The following is a 15,429-nucleotide window of genomic DNA, read 5'->3' on the forward strand; positions in this document are numbered from 1 at the left end:
CCAGTAAGCAATAGTATATTCCCTTTTTACTTACATGCGTGTGCGCATTCACAGATAGATTCATGAGCATCCTCCCCCCCACCCCACCACCACCCTCCCCCCATCCCCCAGCTGGATGACAAAGATGGTCATCATCGATCTCGATGGACACACACCACCATCACATGCGTGTGAGTGTGTGTATGTGTGTTTATCGAGCTCCCATTTAGCTCAGTGTGTGTGTGTGTGTGTGTGTGTGTGTGTGTGTGTGTGTGTTCCTTTTGTTCCCATGCAGTCTTTCAAAACCCCACCGGCCACCCCATTTCAGTGCTGAAGTTTGCTGTTCAGTGTTCGATATATCGTCTGCATCACATTTTCAAAGTCCTTTTTTTTCTGCAGTGAAATAAAGACCGGAGAGCGTTCGATCCGAGCTTTTACTTTTTTGAAAACCGTAGGCCAACGTGATGCAAGAAAAATGTCTTTTTTTTTTCTTTTTTTTTTTTTTTTTAAGGATAATTCTCATTCATAAAAGATGCAGGTTTTATCCTCATTGTTTGTTTGCTTTTTCTGGCTGGGGCGGGGGCGAGGGGGGATAGGGGTGTTTTTTGTTTGTTTCGGCGGGTACCGCATGGGTTTCGGGATTATGTCCATTTTGTTTTGAACTTTCGTTAACTTGATTACGTACATATTGTAATATAGCGTATATGAATTTGTCCGAACACAGAGACGAATCCTTGAGCTACGGATACTGATATGGTTGGGGAAAAAAAAAACAATAAAATAATAATAACAATAATAATAATGAGTAACCAAGCGGAACGTGTCTGTTCAACGTTACATCTTGCCCTCTCGGTACGCCATCTGTTATTCCCAGGGGAGTCTGGAAAGTCCACAAAAAGACAACTTCATTAGCATTCATTGATGTTGGTCGTCATGTGGAATAAATCTGCTTCGGCCGGCCGGATGGTGTGTGGTGGTGGTGGGGGGAGGTTAACAAAATGTACCGCCATCTCCTTCCTAAAATCGCCCACCACCATACTCCTTTCACTTAAGCACCCCTCCATCATCTTCCACGAACCGTAGGCCTAATCATCACTAACTGTCAGTTATTATAACGTCAATAACTCCACGCTATCCCTCACGCCATATTGACGTCGTATTCTAAAAATAACAAAACGTGACTTTGAAGTATCCGAGACTCGCGAGAGCGTCCAATCGAACTTGCAGACGACATCCGACCGTGCTTTGCTTTGTTGGTGTGTACCAGTTTCCAGCGTTTGAGAACAGCATTGAAACAAGCTAGCAAGTCGTGTATTTGTGAACCAGACTGAAAATCATGGCGGAAAACGTCTATCTTTTTGTGCCCAACATTATCGGTAAGACTCACAAGACACAAATATTCTATTTTCTTGTTGTTTTGATGTAATAATTTTAGATGCATGTTCCCTTCGCCAGTACCTGAGCCAGATGAAGGACCGCAGTTTGTTTCAAGGAGGCGTCAAAGCGATCCATATGATTGTACGCAGCATCACATCATTTTCGAAACAAGCATAAATTTAATCATAAGATTGTGACAACATACAAATCTTCAAAGCCGACTCAAGGCTACATATGGATGCTTGAGTGCTTCCATACACTGTGCACTAGATTCTTGTGATAGCGATACAGTTATCAAATCTGGTTCAGTCAGTTAAGTTCAGCTCAAGATATTTTATTTATCCCATTTAGGGCAGTTGTCAAAGTGACAAGAAACTGACAGGCATTTAGATAATACAAAGTTATCTTGCACAAACCACCCAATCACCATCACCCATACTTGTGCACACACACAAACACACACACACACACACACACAAGTATTGCAACACCGGCAATTTTATTACTAACAAAACTGTTGAACACACATGCATATATGTGGGCACATGATGTGCACACACTTATTCGCTCAGAGTTATGCAGATGAGGAAATATTCTGTATCTGCATTCTGTGTAATAAACTGTATTGTTTAAAAGATGAATGCCTGACAAAAAAAATAAATTCTTGTCATGTTTGTTGTTTAAGTTAGGCATTTGAAGTGAGGTCATGAATGTAAAATGTGACAATCATGACCAAGGACATGAGATGGGTTGCCCACCATGGTTTCAGCTTTGCATACAGAAAGAACCACATTCTATGTGGTTTTCATCTTTAAAAGAAAAAAATTTTCAGCTGTTCCATACAACACTGAAAGTCTGAAGACTGTTCTTACTCTTTACATTAACTCAATCACCGCCAAGTTTCTGTGAGAAAAACACTACCCAGCGCCAGATATTTTAGAGATATGCTATCAGTCACAGGCTTTGGTTCATGTCAAAACAACACAATGGACATGGGTCTCACTTTGGTCTGTGTACGTAACATTGATGTAATGTGTTATGTAAACAAAAGTGTTTTTGTAAAGCAACTAGAGCAGAATTCTGGATAGTGTGCAGTATAACTATCCATAATCTGTTCATCATTATTATTTTTATGATGGACTTGTTCACATCAAACTGGGTCATGGAGCAAACGTTTGTCACTGTTCTGTTGGCGGGGAAACTGGCTGCAGCTGTCATGCTTTGTTACAATGTGAAAAATGGTATTATCAACATGACCCCTCGATGTTGACAAAAGTCGCCTATGGTGGTGCATTGTCTAGTCAACAAAAGTTGCCTATGGTGGTGAAAAAGTTAAGATTGTGGTTCCAACAAATAAAAAGAAATATTTAGGCACCCTTGATATAAATCATAAGGTTTATAAAACACTGTAAACATTGTTCTGTCAACAGCAAGTAGGTTGATTTCTTTTTAAAAAAAACAAAAAAAAAAACATTGTTGACCCTTCTGAATGTTATCAGAAGTTGCATCCCAGTTCAGTTTTTCATCAAAGACAATTCCCAGATATTTCTAGCTTGAAACAACCTTGACTGAGTCTAGAGCTGTCTGAAAGCTAGATAGGTATGTTGATTTTACCATACACTTTTAGTTTTGATATCTTATTTGTTCTGAGAGTTATCTCAATCCTCACTTTGAAAACTTAGAACTTTGAGGAGGCAACCTACTGGTACTATAGAGTTTCTTGAATTTGAGTCAGACTTGTATCTACAAAAAGAATTACACAAGTCTACAATTTTATTTTTGTCTGATATTCATGATCAGATAACTATGTGATTTTCAGGAGAATATTGAGCAGGATGAATATATAACAATGATGCTGCTGCTGCTGCTGTGTGTGCAGACTATTTCCGGGTGATCTTCGCCTTTGTCTCCTTCTACTACATGCCTTTTGACCACATCAAAGCTGCCAGCTTCTACTTACTGAGTGGATTTCTGGATGCCTTTGATGGGCACTTTGCCCGCATGCTGGGTCAAGGTCTTGTTTTTGCATTACTGTTGGATTTTTATTTATGGATTCTGTCTAGTCAGTAGTCTGTTTTAAGCAGGATCTTATTCATTGTCGACATGATTTACTGACATAAATGCAGTGATGAGTTCTGTTGTAAGAGACAGTGAGAATGGTTTCTTCAGTCCAATGCATTAGCTTCCAGTCTGTTAAAGTGTTTTTTCTTTATAGTGACGTAGAACAAGACTGAGTTAAGTGATCACTAAAATGAACTTGTTTCAGTGGGGTGCCACTTTACATTTTAATTTTTTGTTGAATCTTTTATTTATTCCTTTTTTCTTTCTTTCTTTTTTTTTGTGTGTGTTTTTGTTTTGTTTTGTTCTTTGTTGTTTTTTTCTGTTTGTTTTTTTGGGAGGGAGTTTGATTGGGTGTGGTTCAGGGGTGGACTGTCTTATCCATACTCCTGTACATGTACACATTGTTGTTGCCAGCAGTTTTTGACACTCACACCAAACAGATGGAGTTTACTGTCATGTGTGTGTCAGTGTGTTTGACTGGTGACCAGACAGACAGAGTACACTATGTGTCATTGTGTGTCACTGTGTGTCAGTTATGTCAGTGTGTTTGAATATGTGTCACTGTGTGTCACTGTTTTGCTATGTGTCACTGTGTTTCACTCTGTATCAGTGTGTGTCACTGTTTCACTATATATCAGTGTGTGTAACTATGTGTCACTTTTCAGTATGTGTCACAGTATGTCAGTGTATATGATTGTGTGTCAGCGTGTGTTACTGTGTGTCAGTGTGTTTCACTATTTGTCAATGTGTGTCACTGTGCATCACTGTGAGTCACTGTATCACTGTGCATCATTGTGCATCACTGTGAGTCACTGTATCACTGTGCATCATTGTGCATCACTATGAGTCACTGTATCACTGTGAGTCACTGTATCACTGTGCATCATTGTGCATCACTGTGAGTCACTGTATCACTGTGCATCACTGTGCGTCACTGTGTGAGTGCAGGCAGCAAACTGGGCACGATGCTGGACCAGCTGATTGACCGCATCACCACCATGTGTCTGTGCGCTGCTCTGTGCTACTTCTACCCCACCTACATGATCTTCTTCCAGTTTGCCATGGCCCTCGACATCTTCTCCCACTGGTTGCACCTGCACAGGTGGGTGCTCACAGCCCTTTGTGTGTGTGTGTGTGTGTGTGTGTGGTAAGCGGTGTGTGTGGTGTGTGCAGTGATGGTCAGGGTGGTGGTGATGAGACATGTGATGGCAGGGAGGAAGCGATCTCCTGGGTCAACAGATGTGCAGACCTGCAATTGCCTTAGCCCCCTTTGTGTATATCTGTCTCTCTCTCTCTCTCTCTCTGTACACACACGCACACATACACACACACACGCACGCACGCACGCGCGCGCACACACACGCGCGCACGCACATGCATGCAGAAGATTAAATACTCCTGTTGAAGATGCCATAATCCATGTCAGCATTTGAGGGGTTATGTAAACAAGAACATACATGGCATGCACACCCCCAGAAATGTAGTTTGACTGCCCACATGGCAGGGTTGAAACAGTCATGTACATAAAAAGCCACTTGTGCATATGAGTGAACATGGAAGTTGCAGCCCACAAACATAAAAAGAAACAACAAAAAAACTGGGGCGAAGGAAGAAATGGGAAGATGATGGGTCTGATGACTGGCTTCATACTGAAGGATGATTTGTTAAATGTTTGACACAGGGTGAGAGGGAAGAGGAGGGTATGATAGTGATGATGATGATGATTGTGATGATGATGAGGAGGAGATGACAACATGAAGGATGAGTGAGTATGTTTGGCATCAGTGTGAGCAATGCAAGACAGAGATCTGTGTAGGGAGAGCAGTCCATAGTTCACACCTGTACACACACAGGAAGGAAACCAGTACACCACAGCACAATGATGATAATGTGTTTTTTGATGATGATGTGATAAACATGATGATGATGATGACCATGATGATGTTATGTGATGATGATGATGACGACCATGATTATGATGTGTGATGATGATGACAATGATATGAGGAAGACAGGTGGATCGACAGCACACTGATGATGAGGATGACCACGACATGTGATGATGATGACGCTGATGTGAGAAGGATGATTGACTGATAGACAGCACACTGATCATGATGATGACCATGATGATAAAGATGATGATGATTATATTTTGACAGAACACTGATGATGATGATGATGATGATGAATGGGTTGACAATACAGAAATGATGTTATTTTTGTTGATGATGTTCATGATGATGATGATGATGAGGGAAGGGCTGACAATACAGTGATGATGACAGTGTTATTTTTGATGATGATGATGACAGCACACTGATGAAGGGCGGTGACAGCCACAAGAAGATCGACCTGTCGGCCAACCCTGTGCTGCGATACTACTACCACAACAGGGTCAGTAGTGCTGGTGTGCATTTCTCTCTGTCTCCTTCCCCCTCTCTCAACTTCCACCTCTCTCTCTGTCTCCTCCCCCCTGTCTTCCCCACCCACCTCTCTCTCTGTCTTTTCCCTGCTTCCACCACCTACCTCTCTCTCTGTGTCTTGTTCTGTGTCTCTGTCTCTGTCTCTCTCTCTCTCTCACTGTCTGTCTCTCTCTCTCACTCTGTCTCTCCCCGTCTCTGTCTCTGTCTCTCTCTCTCTCTCTTTCTCTCTCTCACTCCTTTTGTCTCTCTCTGTGTCTTTCTTTCTCTCTCTCAGTCTTTCTGTCTCTCTCTTCATCTCTCTCTCTTTGTCTCTCTCTCTCTTTGTCTTTCTGTCTCTCTCTGTCACTCTCTCTCTGTCTCTCTGTCTCTCTCTTCATCTCTCTCTCTTTGTCTCTCTCTTTGTCTATGTCTTTCTCTCTCTCTCTGTCTTTCTGTCTCTCTCTGTCACTCTCTCTCTCTCTCTCTCTCTTCATCTCTCTCCCTTTGTCTCTCTCTCGCTTTGTCTCTTCCCCCCCTCTCTCTCTCTCCAACCCTGTGCTGTGAAACTACTACCACCAGAGTGTCAGTGGTGCTGGTGTGGTTTTGTGCTATGTTAGTGGTCTCCTGTGGTTGATAATCATGGGGAACAGTGTTTTGGATGGCATTGAATGTTGATGTGTGGGTGGTTTCGCTTTTAACCTGTTTCATCCCAATGAAAACTGCCATCTCATTACTCTAGACCAAGTCCTTGTTGAGTGTTGAAGGCTAAAAGTGTAAGAAATATCAGTTTAGTTTGTTTCCAAACAGATTGTATCAGTGTGAATTGAGTAAAACTGGTTTGTTTATATGACAACAAAAGAGGAAACAAAACAGAATCAAAGAGTTTGAGACAAGTTCCACAGTCAACTGTCTGTGTAAGGGTCAGCTGACGGGCATGAAATGAATTAAAATGCTGAAATATAGAGTTCTCTCTTACACAACAGTTCACTGGCTGAACACATTGTGAACAGGATGATCTGTAAGCACACAGTTCATCAGTTACACAACAGTTCACATGCTGTAACAGAGAGTTCTCTTTCCCTGTAGTGCACCTAATCACCATGTGTTCAGTCAGTTAACTGTTGTGTAACTGATGAACTATGTTCTGTTAACTGTTGTGTAACTGATGAACTGTGTTCTATGAACTGTTGTGTAACTGATGAAGTATGTGTTCTTTCAGATCCTGTTCACCATGTGTGCAGCCAATGAACTGTTGTGTAACTGATGAACTATGTTCTTTCAGATCATCCTGTTCACCATGTGTTCAGCCAGTAAACTGTTGTGTAACTGATGAACTGTGTGTTTCTTTCAGATCATCCTGTTCACCATGTGTGCAGCCAATGAACTGTTGTGTAACTGATGAACTGTGTTCTTTCAGATCATCCTGTTCACCATGTGTGCAGCCAATGAACTGTTGTGTAACTGATGAACTGTGTTCTTTCAGATCATCCTGTTCACCATGTGTGCAGCCAATGAACTGTTGTGTAACTGATGAACTGTGTTCTTTCAGATCATCCTGTTCACCATGTGTGCAGCCAATGAACTGTTGTGTAACTGATGAACTGTGTTCTTTCAGATCATCCTGTTCACCATGTGTGCAGCCAATGAACTGTTGTGTAACTGATGAACTGTGTTCTTTCAGATCATCCTGTTCACCATGTGTGCAGCCAATGAACTGTTGTGTAACTGATGAACTGTGTTCTTTCAGATCATCCTGTTCACCATGTGTGCAGCCAATGAACTGTTGTGTAACTGATGAACTGTGTTCTTTCAGATCATCCTGTTCACCATGTGTGCAGCCAATGAACTGTTCTTCTGCATGCTGTACCTGATGCACTTCACCCCAGGCCCTATGTGTGAGTCAGCTGTTTGGTTGTTTTTTTTTTCCTTTGTGCCGCTTCTGGATTCTCTCTTCAGCAGCTTAAAAACCTTCTCTTGATGCTGATAGAGCTGTGGTGATACTCTCTATATGTGTTTGTGTGTGTGTTTGTGATTGAATGTGTGTGTGTGTCTTTGTGTTTGCGAAAGTGTGTGTTTGTGTCACAGAGTGTGTTTGTGAGAGTGTATGTGTGTTTGTGTGTGAGCGTGTGTGTTTTCATTTCATATGTATGAGTGTTTGTGTCTATGTTTGTGTGAGTGTGTGTGTGTGTTTTCAATCCTATGTTCAACGGTTAAGATGCGTACCTGCCAATACAAAGTCCATGAGCATCTTGATTAGAATCTTGGTCTCACCTTGGGTTATGCTTTTATCAGGCATCTACTTAGCAGATGTGGTGTAGTATATATGGATTTGTCTGAACACAGTGAAGCCACTTTGAAAAACTGAAAATGACATGATATTGCAACAGTGACAATGTGTTGTCAGAGTGATATACAAAATAAGGATGACTGATGTGATTGATGCATAACAGTGACAGTGTGTTGTCAGAGTGATTTACAAAATAAGGATGACTGATGTGATTGATGCATAACAGTGACAATGTGTTGTCAGAGTGATTTACAAAATAAGGATGACTGATGTGATTGATGCATAACAGTGACAATGTGTTGTCAGAGTGATATACAAAATAAGGATGTCTGACATGATGTGTGGGAGTGACGGTGTATTGTCATAGTGATACATGAAATAAATATGATACATGAAATAAAAATGACTGACAGTGACAGCGTGTCATCAGAATGATATCCAAAATAAAGATGACTGACAGTGACAGTGTGTCATCAGAATGATACACAAAATAAACAATAACTGACAATGATGTTGCTACAGTGACGGTGGGCAGCATGTCGGTGGGTCTCTTCACGGCCATCTGCTACCTGTCGGCCCCCCTGTCCTTCCTCAAGATGTTCATCAGCGTCCTGCAACTCGTGGCTGCCGCACAGAACATCGTCGCTATCGACCAACACGACCGCGCTACAGCCACCGCTGCCAAGGCACAGTAGAAGGCGCTGTGTTGTGGGGTGGGATTGGGGGGCGGGGGGGGGGGGGGGGGGGGGGGGGGAGTGGTTGGGGGAGAGAGTTAAAGGTGTGTGAGGGGCGTGCTGTGAAAGAGAGAAAGGCTGGGAAAAAGGGTTATGAGAGTGGGCAGGGTGTTGCCATGACGAAAGACGTCACTGGATTTGAACCCAGGCCTTTCTGCTGCTTTCCGCTGACAGCCAGCCACACCATGAGCAGGAGCAGGTCCTTGTGGGTTGTGGGTCAGTTGTTTTGTTAAATTTTTTTTAAAACAAAGAACACTTAGGTGAAATGACTGTGTACATTATAGAATAGTATGATGCACCCACAGCAAGGTAAAATGACTGTCCAGCATGGAACAGTGTGAAATGACTGTGTTCAATATAGAATAGTATGATGCACACACAGCAAGGTAAAATGACTGTCCAGCATGGAACAGTGTGAAGTGACTGTGTTCAATATAGAATAGTATGTTAAACACAGCACTACATGGGGCCACAGAGTTGTCAAAAGAGATTGCTGCTTGTTGTACCTTGTGTGGTTTTTGTCACAGTTTATGCTCCACAGTTATTGTGGTTTGTGTCACAGTTTATGCTCTAAAGTTATTGTGGTTTGTGTCACAGTTTAGGCTTTCAGTTATTGTTTTGTACCTTGTATTGTTTGGTTTGTGTCTCAGTTAATGCTCCAAGTTACGGTGTTGCACCTGGTTTGGGTCACAGGTTTATGCTCCATGTTGTGTGTTGATCTTTGTGTTGCTTAGTTTGTGTCACAGTTGATTGTGTTGTACCTTGTGTTGTATGGTTTGTGTCACAGTAAATGCTCCAGGTTACTGTGTAGATCTTTGTGTTGTGTGGTTTGTGTCACAGTAAATGCTCCAGGTTACTGTGTAGATCTTTGTGTTGTGTGGTTTGTGTCACAGTAAATGCTCCAGGTTACTGTGTAGATCTTTGTATTGTGTGGTTTGTGTCACAGTAAATGCTCCAGGGTACTGTGTAAATCTTTGTGTTGTGTGGTTTGTGTCACAGTAAATGCTCCAGGTTACTGTGTAGATCTTTGTATTGTGTGGTTTGTGTCACAGTAAATGCTCCAGGTTACTGTGTAGATCTTTGTATTGTGTGGTTTGTGTCACAGTAAATGCTCCAGGTTACTGTGTAGATCTTTGTATTGTGTGGTTTGTGTCACAGTTTATTGTGTTGTACCTTGTGTTGTGTGGTTTGTGACGCAGTTAACGTTCCAGGTATTTGTGGATGTTGTGTTTTACACACCAGTTTTAACCCCTTTGATCTGTTTCTTTGGTGCTTCATAGTGTATGTTGTTTTGTGGTACTGTCGTTTTGATATCGTTTCCATTCTTTCCCCCGTGTTGTTTTTATTCTTTCCTCCATGTTGGTTTGATATCTTTTTCCATTCTTTCATCTGTGTTTGTTTTGATATCTTTTCAGTTCTTTCCTTCATGTTGTTTTGATATCTTTTCAGTTCTTTCCTCCATGTTGTTTTGATATCTTGTCCATTATTTCCCCCATGGTTTTTACCTACAGGCTTTACTCCAATGATTGATTATTAGATGATATCAAAAAAAGGAATGAACGAAATGTTGGTTTGTTTCTTGTTTTTTTTGTTTGTTTTTTTTGCTTTAATGTTTTGAAGAAATGTTCATACATCACCTGTAACATTCATCATAGTATAATGATAATGATAACTTCTTGGGGGAGGACATTTAGTTCATAAAAAGTGATATATATATATATATATATAACTGCTGGAAACATGGATGAATTCTCACAGGGCAGAGCAGAGGTTGAGAATGATTGATCTCTCTCTTCCCCCCCCCCCTCCTCCCCACCCCGCCCCTCCCCCTTACTTGTTGACTTTTCTAACTTGTGTCTCTTATTTTCATTACCTCAGTCTCCCAGGCAGTGTTAAAAACATAAATCATTTTAACCCAAACATCATAGTCTGCAACATGTACAACTTCTTGCACCGTCAGTATCTTGAGAAAATCTCTCATTTTTGGTGACTGAGATATACATCTTTCTTTCTTTTTAAAAAAATTTTTTTCTTTACTTTCTTTTTGTTTTTTTGACAGATGCACATCAGTACTGCAAATCTGAAGTTATTAGTCATGTTCACAAAACGCCATAGGGTGTTCAAGTTGTTGACACAACTTTGACTCAACACATAAACCTTTCTTGCTCAAAAACAGGTGTCTGAGTAACTCAGGGTATGGGATTGCTTTCGTTGTGTTTGCTTTATTGCTCACTGCATGCTGCTGTTGATTCCATCATTAGATAAGACAGGATTCTGGCAGATGACTCGCTGAAATGATCCTTTACTGAATAGGTTTTGAACAATACTACCAAAAACAAAACAAAATGTTACCAGTAGCACTTTGTCTGTGATCTCACATAGTTTACATTTAATGATATCTCTCTCGTCTGTTGTCCCTCAAGTTCAGAAATGTGAAAGCACTGAGTGTTGGGTGGAATGTGATGGTTTCTCAGTGATGTTTGTCAGCCACATTTATTTTTTCTTTCAGTATTTAAGTTTTACGGTCCTTTTTTGTGGTGTTTTTTGGGTGTTTTTTGTTGTTGTTGTTCATACCTCACTGCTGTTTGTGGGTTTAAAAAAGATATTATTTTGAGTGTTGTGTTTTGTTGTTGGAACACTGTTGATGGTTTTGAATGTAAATGTTTACATTTGTATGCAGAGGATGACACAGGGTTTAGTGGTTAGAATTGAAGGTTTCTGAGACTTGTGGTTTTCATTGTATTAGAGTAGTAACAATAATGAAACATTTTTGTTTCACTCTCCTCTGCTATAGATTCAGAGTTTTGTTCACGCCTTAACAAAAGTTATAATTCAACTTTTTTTTTCTTCTTTTATTCAAAAAGGACTATTTTCTGTGTTAAGCAGGTTTTCTGTCAGATGAAAATTTTATTTTACCAATCTGTTAGAAATTTCAGGAACAAAAATAGCTGTTAAATGAAAACTTGTCAGTGTGTTACCAGTCTGTTTGGCGTTTCACGAACAAAAATAACTGTCAGATGAAAACAAGTGAGTATGCTACCAATCTGTTAGCAGTTTCAGAAACAAAAATAGCTGTCAGATGAAAACTTGTCAGCATGTTACAATGTTTCAGGAACAAAAACAAAGTGTTGTTGATGACCAACTCTCTTAGAGTGCAGCTTGAGGATTGTATGCAGAGTTTACATGTTGTTGCAACAATGGATTACATTTTATTACATTCACATTGTGAATATGAATTCACCATCCCGGGTGGCCATAAAAGGCTATGGGACGTTTTATCCTTCAACCATTTTTTAACATCATGTCGTGTGTATTGAGAGGGTGATAAATTGTGTGTATTGACAGTGATACATTTTGTGTATTGACAGAATTATACGTTGTGTGTTATTGACAGAGTGATACATTGTGTGTATTGACAGAGTAATACGTGACAGGGTCATGGCTCTCTCCCTGTCTCCTCCACCCCATCTTGTCCTATATGTAGGGTTAATGGCATGTTAACTGATGTTAACCAGCCTGTCAGCTGTGTCAGATACAGAGTAGGGACAGTAGTTCACATGTCAGCTGATGTTAACCAGTCAGCTGTGTCAGATACAGGCACAGAGTAGGGACAGTAGTTCACATGTCAGCTGATGTTAACCAGTTAGCTGTGTCAGATACAGGCACAATGTGAGGACAGTAGTTCACATGTCAGCTGATGTTAACCAGTCAGCTGTGTCAGATACAGGCACAGAGTAGGGACAGTAGTTCACATGTCAGCTGATGTTAACCAGTTAGCTGTGTCAGATACAGGCACAGTGTGAGGACAGTAGTTCACATGTCAGCTGATGTTAACCAGTCAGCTGTGTCAGATACAGGCACAGTGTGAGGACAGTAGTTCACATGTCAGCTGATGTTAACCAGTCAGCTGTGTCAGATACAGGCACAGTGTGGGGACAGTAGTTCACATGTCAGCTGATGTTAACCAGTCAGCTGTGTCAGATACAGGCACAGTGTGGGGACAGTAGTTCACATGTCAGCTGATGTTAACCAGTCAGCTGTGTCAGATACAGGCACAGTGTGAGGACAGTAGTTCACATGTCATCTGATGTTAACCAGTCAGCTGTGTCAGATACAGGCATAGTGTGAGGACAGTAGTTCACATGTCAGCTGATGTTAACCAGTCAGATACAGGCATAGTGTGAGGACAGTAGTTCACATGTCAGCTGATGTTAACCAGTCAGCTGTGTCAGATACAGGCACAGTGTGAGGACAGTAGTTCACATGTCAGCTGATGTTAACCAGTCAGCTGTGTCAGATACAGGCACAGTGTGAGGACAGTAGTTCACATGTCAGCTGATGTTAACCAGTCAGCTGTGTCAGATACAGGCACAGTGTGAGGACAGTAGTTCACATGTCAGCTATGTTAACCAGCCTGTCAGCTGTGTCAGATACAGGCACAGTGTGGGGACAGTAGTTCAGCTAGCCATCTGTTTTCTGCTGTCATAGCCCTGATGTGAGGGTGACATGGTGTGTGGGGTGGGTTATTTGTTGGGTGGGCACAGGACTGGGCTGGGGGCTGGAGGGACACAGGAGGAATGTGAGGGCTGAAGAAAAAACATGGGCCTGTCTCTGTCTGTGCCTGGTATTGTGTAGGAATGTGAGGGCTGAAGATAAAACATGGGCCTGTCTCTGTCTGTGCCTGGTATTGTGTAGGAATGTGAGGGCTGAAGGCCTGTCTCTGTCTGTGCCTGGTATTGTGTAGGAATGTGAGGGCTGAAGGCCTGTCTCTGTCTGTGCCTGGTATTGTGTAGGAATGTGAGGGCTGAAGAAAAAACATGGGCCGGTCTCTGTCTGTGCCTGGTATTGTGTCATTTTTTTTTTCCAGAGCTAGGAGCAGTATGTGATGTGGTGGCCATATCTGTAAGATTGGGAGAAAAGTGAGAGATAAAAATTCTGATGTTGGGTGAATGTGATGTCAAGATGATTCAGCAAATGTTAGAATGAGTGATTCTTTTACATCAATCATATTATGTAATCATGTGTTAAAAGAGAGAGAGGAGTGGTTGAGAAAAGGGAGTCTGTTTTACAAGGTATCAATGTGTGTGGTGATAAAATTAACTTTTAAATTATTATCTGTGAAACAAAAGCAAATATGTTCTTGCTGTTGTTGCATGGTATAATAAAATGAACAATAGATTTGTCATGGTCTGTTGTTGTGTGCTGTAATAAGATGGAAATTTGAATTATACCTGTGAAAAACTAAAGTAACTCTGTTAAGCTTTGTTGTTGAGTGTTGTAATTCAATGAACTACGATAAATCTCTCATGCTATACTGTTGAGTGTTGTAATAAAATGAACTAAAAATGTATGTTCCGGGTGGTCTCCTGTTGGTCAGTCATTGATATGTAGAAAGATGAAGTTCTTTTTTTGTCACCTAGAATCATTGATGATATGTGCGTTTCACTACAAGGCTAGACAGGCATCTGTTAGTTTCAGGATACTATTGAGTTGTGCAGTGGGTGGTGATTGATAGTGTCAGGTGTGACTGGACAGGCCAATGTGGGAGTGACAATCTCTCCCATACTGTGCAAAGTTAGGTCAGACGCTGGTCTGTCTGTCTGTCTGGCTTTGGACCTTTCTGCTGTCTCTTGGCTTGGAATGCTGGGCAGGCATCTTTCTTCTTCTTCGTCATTTGTATACACGAGTTGGCTTTTACATGTGGGAATGTTTTTACCCCTACCATGTAGGCAGTTGTACTCCATTTTCGGGTGGATGCATGCTGGGTATTTTCTTATTTCCACAACCCACCAAACACTGACATGGATTCTGGAATCTTTAATGTGCGTATATTTATCTTCTGTATGTATATACACACAAAGCAGGTTCAGTCACTAGCAGGTCTGCACATCCGTTGACCTGGGAGATGAGGAAAATGTCGACCCTTTACTCACCAGTCGCCGTGACCGGATTTGAACCCAGGATCCGGGCGCAATAGCCAAGTGGTTAAAGTGTTGGACTGTCAATCTGAGGGTCCCGGGTTCGAATCACGGTGACGGCGCCTGGTGGGTGAAAGGTGGAGATTTTTATGATCTTCCAGGTCAACATATGTGCAGACCTGCTGGTGCCCGAACCCCCTTCGTGTGTATATGCAAGCAGAGGATCAAATACGCACGTTAAAGATCCTGTAATCCATGTAAGCGTTCGGTGGGTTATGGAAACAAGAACATACCCAGCATGCACACCCCCGAAAACGGAGTATGGCTGCCTACATGGCGGGGTAAAAACGGTCATACGTAAAAGCCCACTCGTGTACATACGAGTGAACGTGGGAGTTGCAGCCCACAAACGAAGAAGAAGAACCCAGGACCCTCAGACTGACAGTCCAATGCTTCAGCCACTGGGCTGTTGCGCCATCAAGCATCTCTTTGGAACTTGGTGAGGCCTTTCTGCAGTCTGCCTACAAGCTGTTTGTTCACAGGCATCAGCTTCGCAGGCCTTTGTGCACTGTCTGCCTACAAGCTGTTTGTTCACAGGCATCAGCTTCCCAGGCCTTTGTGCACTGTCTGCCTACAAGCTGTTTGTTCACAGGCATCAGCTTCGCAGG

The 15,429-nt window shown here is 41.8% G+C and overlaps 1 protein-coding gene and 1 long non-coding RNA gene across 2 annotated transcripts; both read left to right on the forward strand.

Moving 5' to 3' along the window:
- The first annotated feature begins 1,194 nt into the window (after positions 1-1,194).
- Positions 1,195-8,856, forward strand: LOC143302204 (CDP-diacylglycerol--inositol 3-phosphatidyltransferase-like). Its single transcript, XM_076616768.1, has 6 exons — positions 1,195-1,355; positions 3,236-3,370; positions 4,366-4,519; positions 5,733-5,814; positions 7,636-7,717; positions 8,632-8,856. The coding sequence occupies exons 1-6, from the start codon at positions 1,316-1,318 to the stop codon at positions 8,802-8,804; spliced, it is 666 nt and encodes a 221-aa protein (XP_076472883.1). The 5' UTR covers positions 1,195-1,315; the 3' UTR covers positions 8,805-8,856.
- A 2-nt stretch (positions 8,857-8,858) lies between these two features.
- On the forward strand, positions 8,859-14,193 carry LOC143302205 (uncharacterized). The gene is made up of 2 exons (XR_013057911.1): positions 8,859-9,152; positions 9,230-14,193. It is a non-coding gene; the product is annotated as an uncharacterized LOC143302205 (long non-coding RNA).
- The last annotated feature ends 1,236 nt before the right edge of the window (positions 14,194-15,429 follow it).

Source organism: Babylonia areolata, chromosome 29 (genome assembly GCF_041734735.1).
Source record: "Babylonia areolata isolate BAREFJ2019XMU chromosome 29, ASM4173473v1, whole genome shotgun sequence".
Taxonomy (NCBI): domain Eukaryota; kingdom Metazoa; phylum Mollusca; class Gastropoda; order Neogastropoda; family Buccinidae; genus Babylonia; species Babylonia areolata.

What these genes read in the sequence shown, in the direction of transcription:
- LOC143302204 (XM_076616768.1), top strand. Translation starts at nt 1,316, where the DNA reads ATGGCGGAAAACGTCTATCTTTTTGTGCCCAACATTATCG. An exon ending in TGCCCGCATGCTGGGTCAAG is followed by an intron (nt 3,371 to 4,365) that starts GTCTTGTTTTTG and finishes GTGTGAGTGCAG; the next exon opens with GCAGCAAACTGGGCACGATG. An exon ending in CTTCACCCCAGGCCCTATGT is followed by an intron (nt 7,718 to 8,631) that starts GTGAGTCAGCTG and finishes ATGTTGCTACAG; the next exon opens with TGACGGTGGGCAGCATGTCG.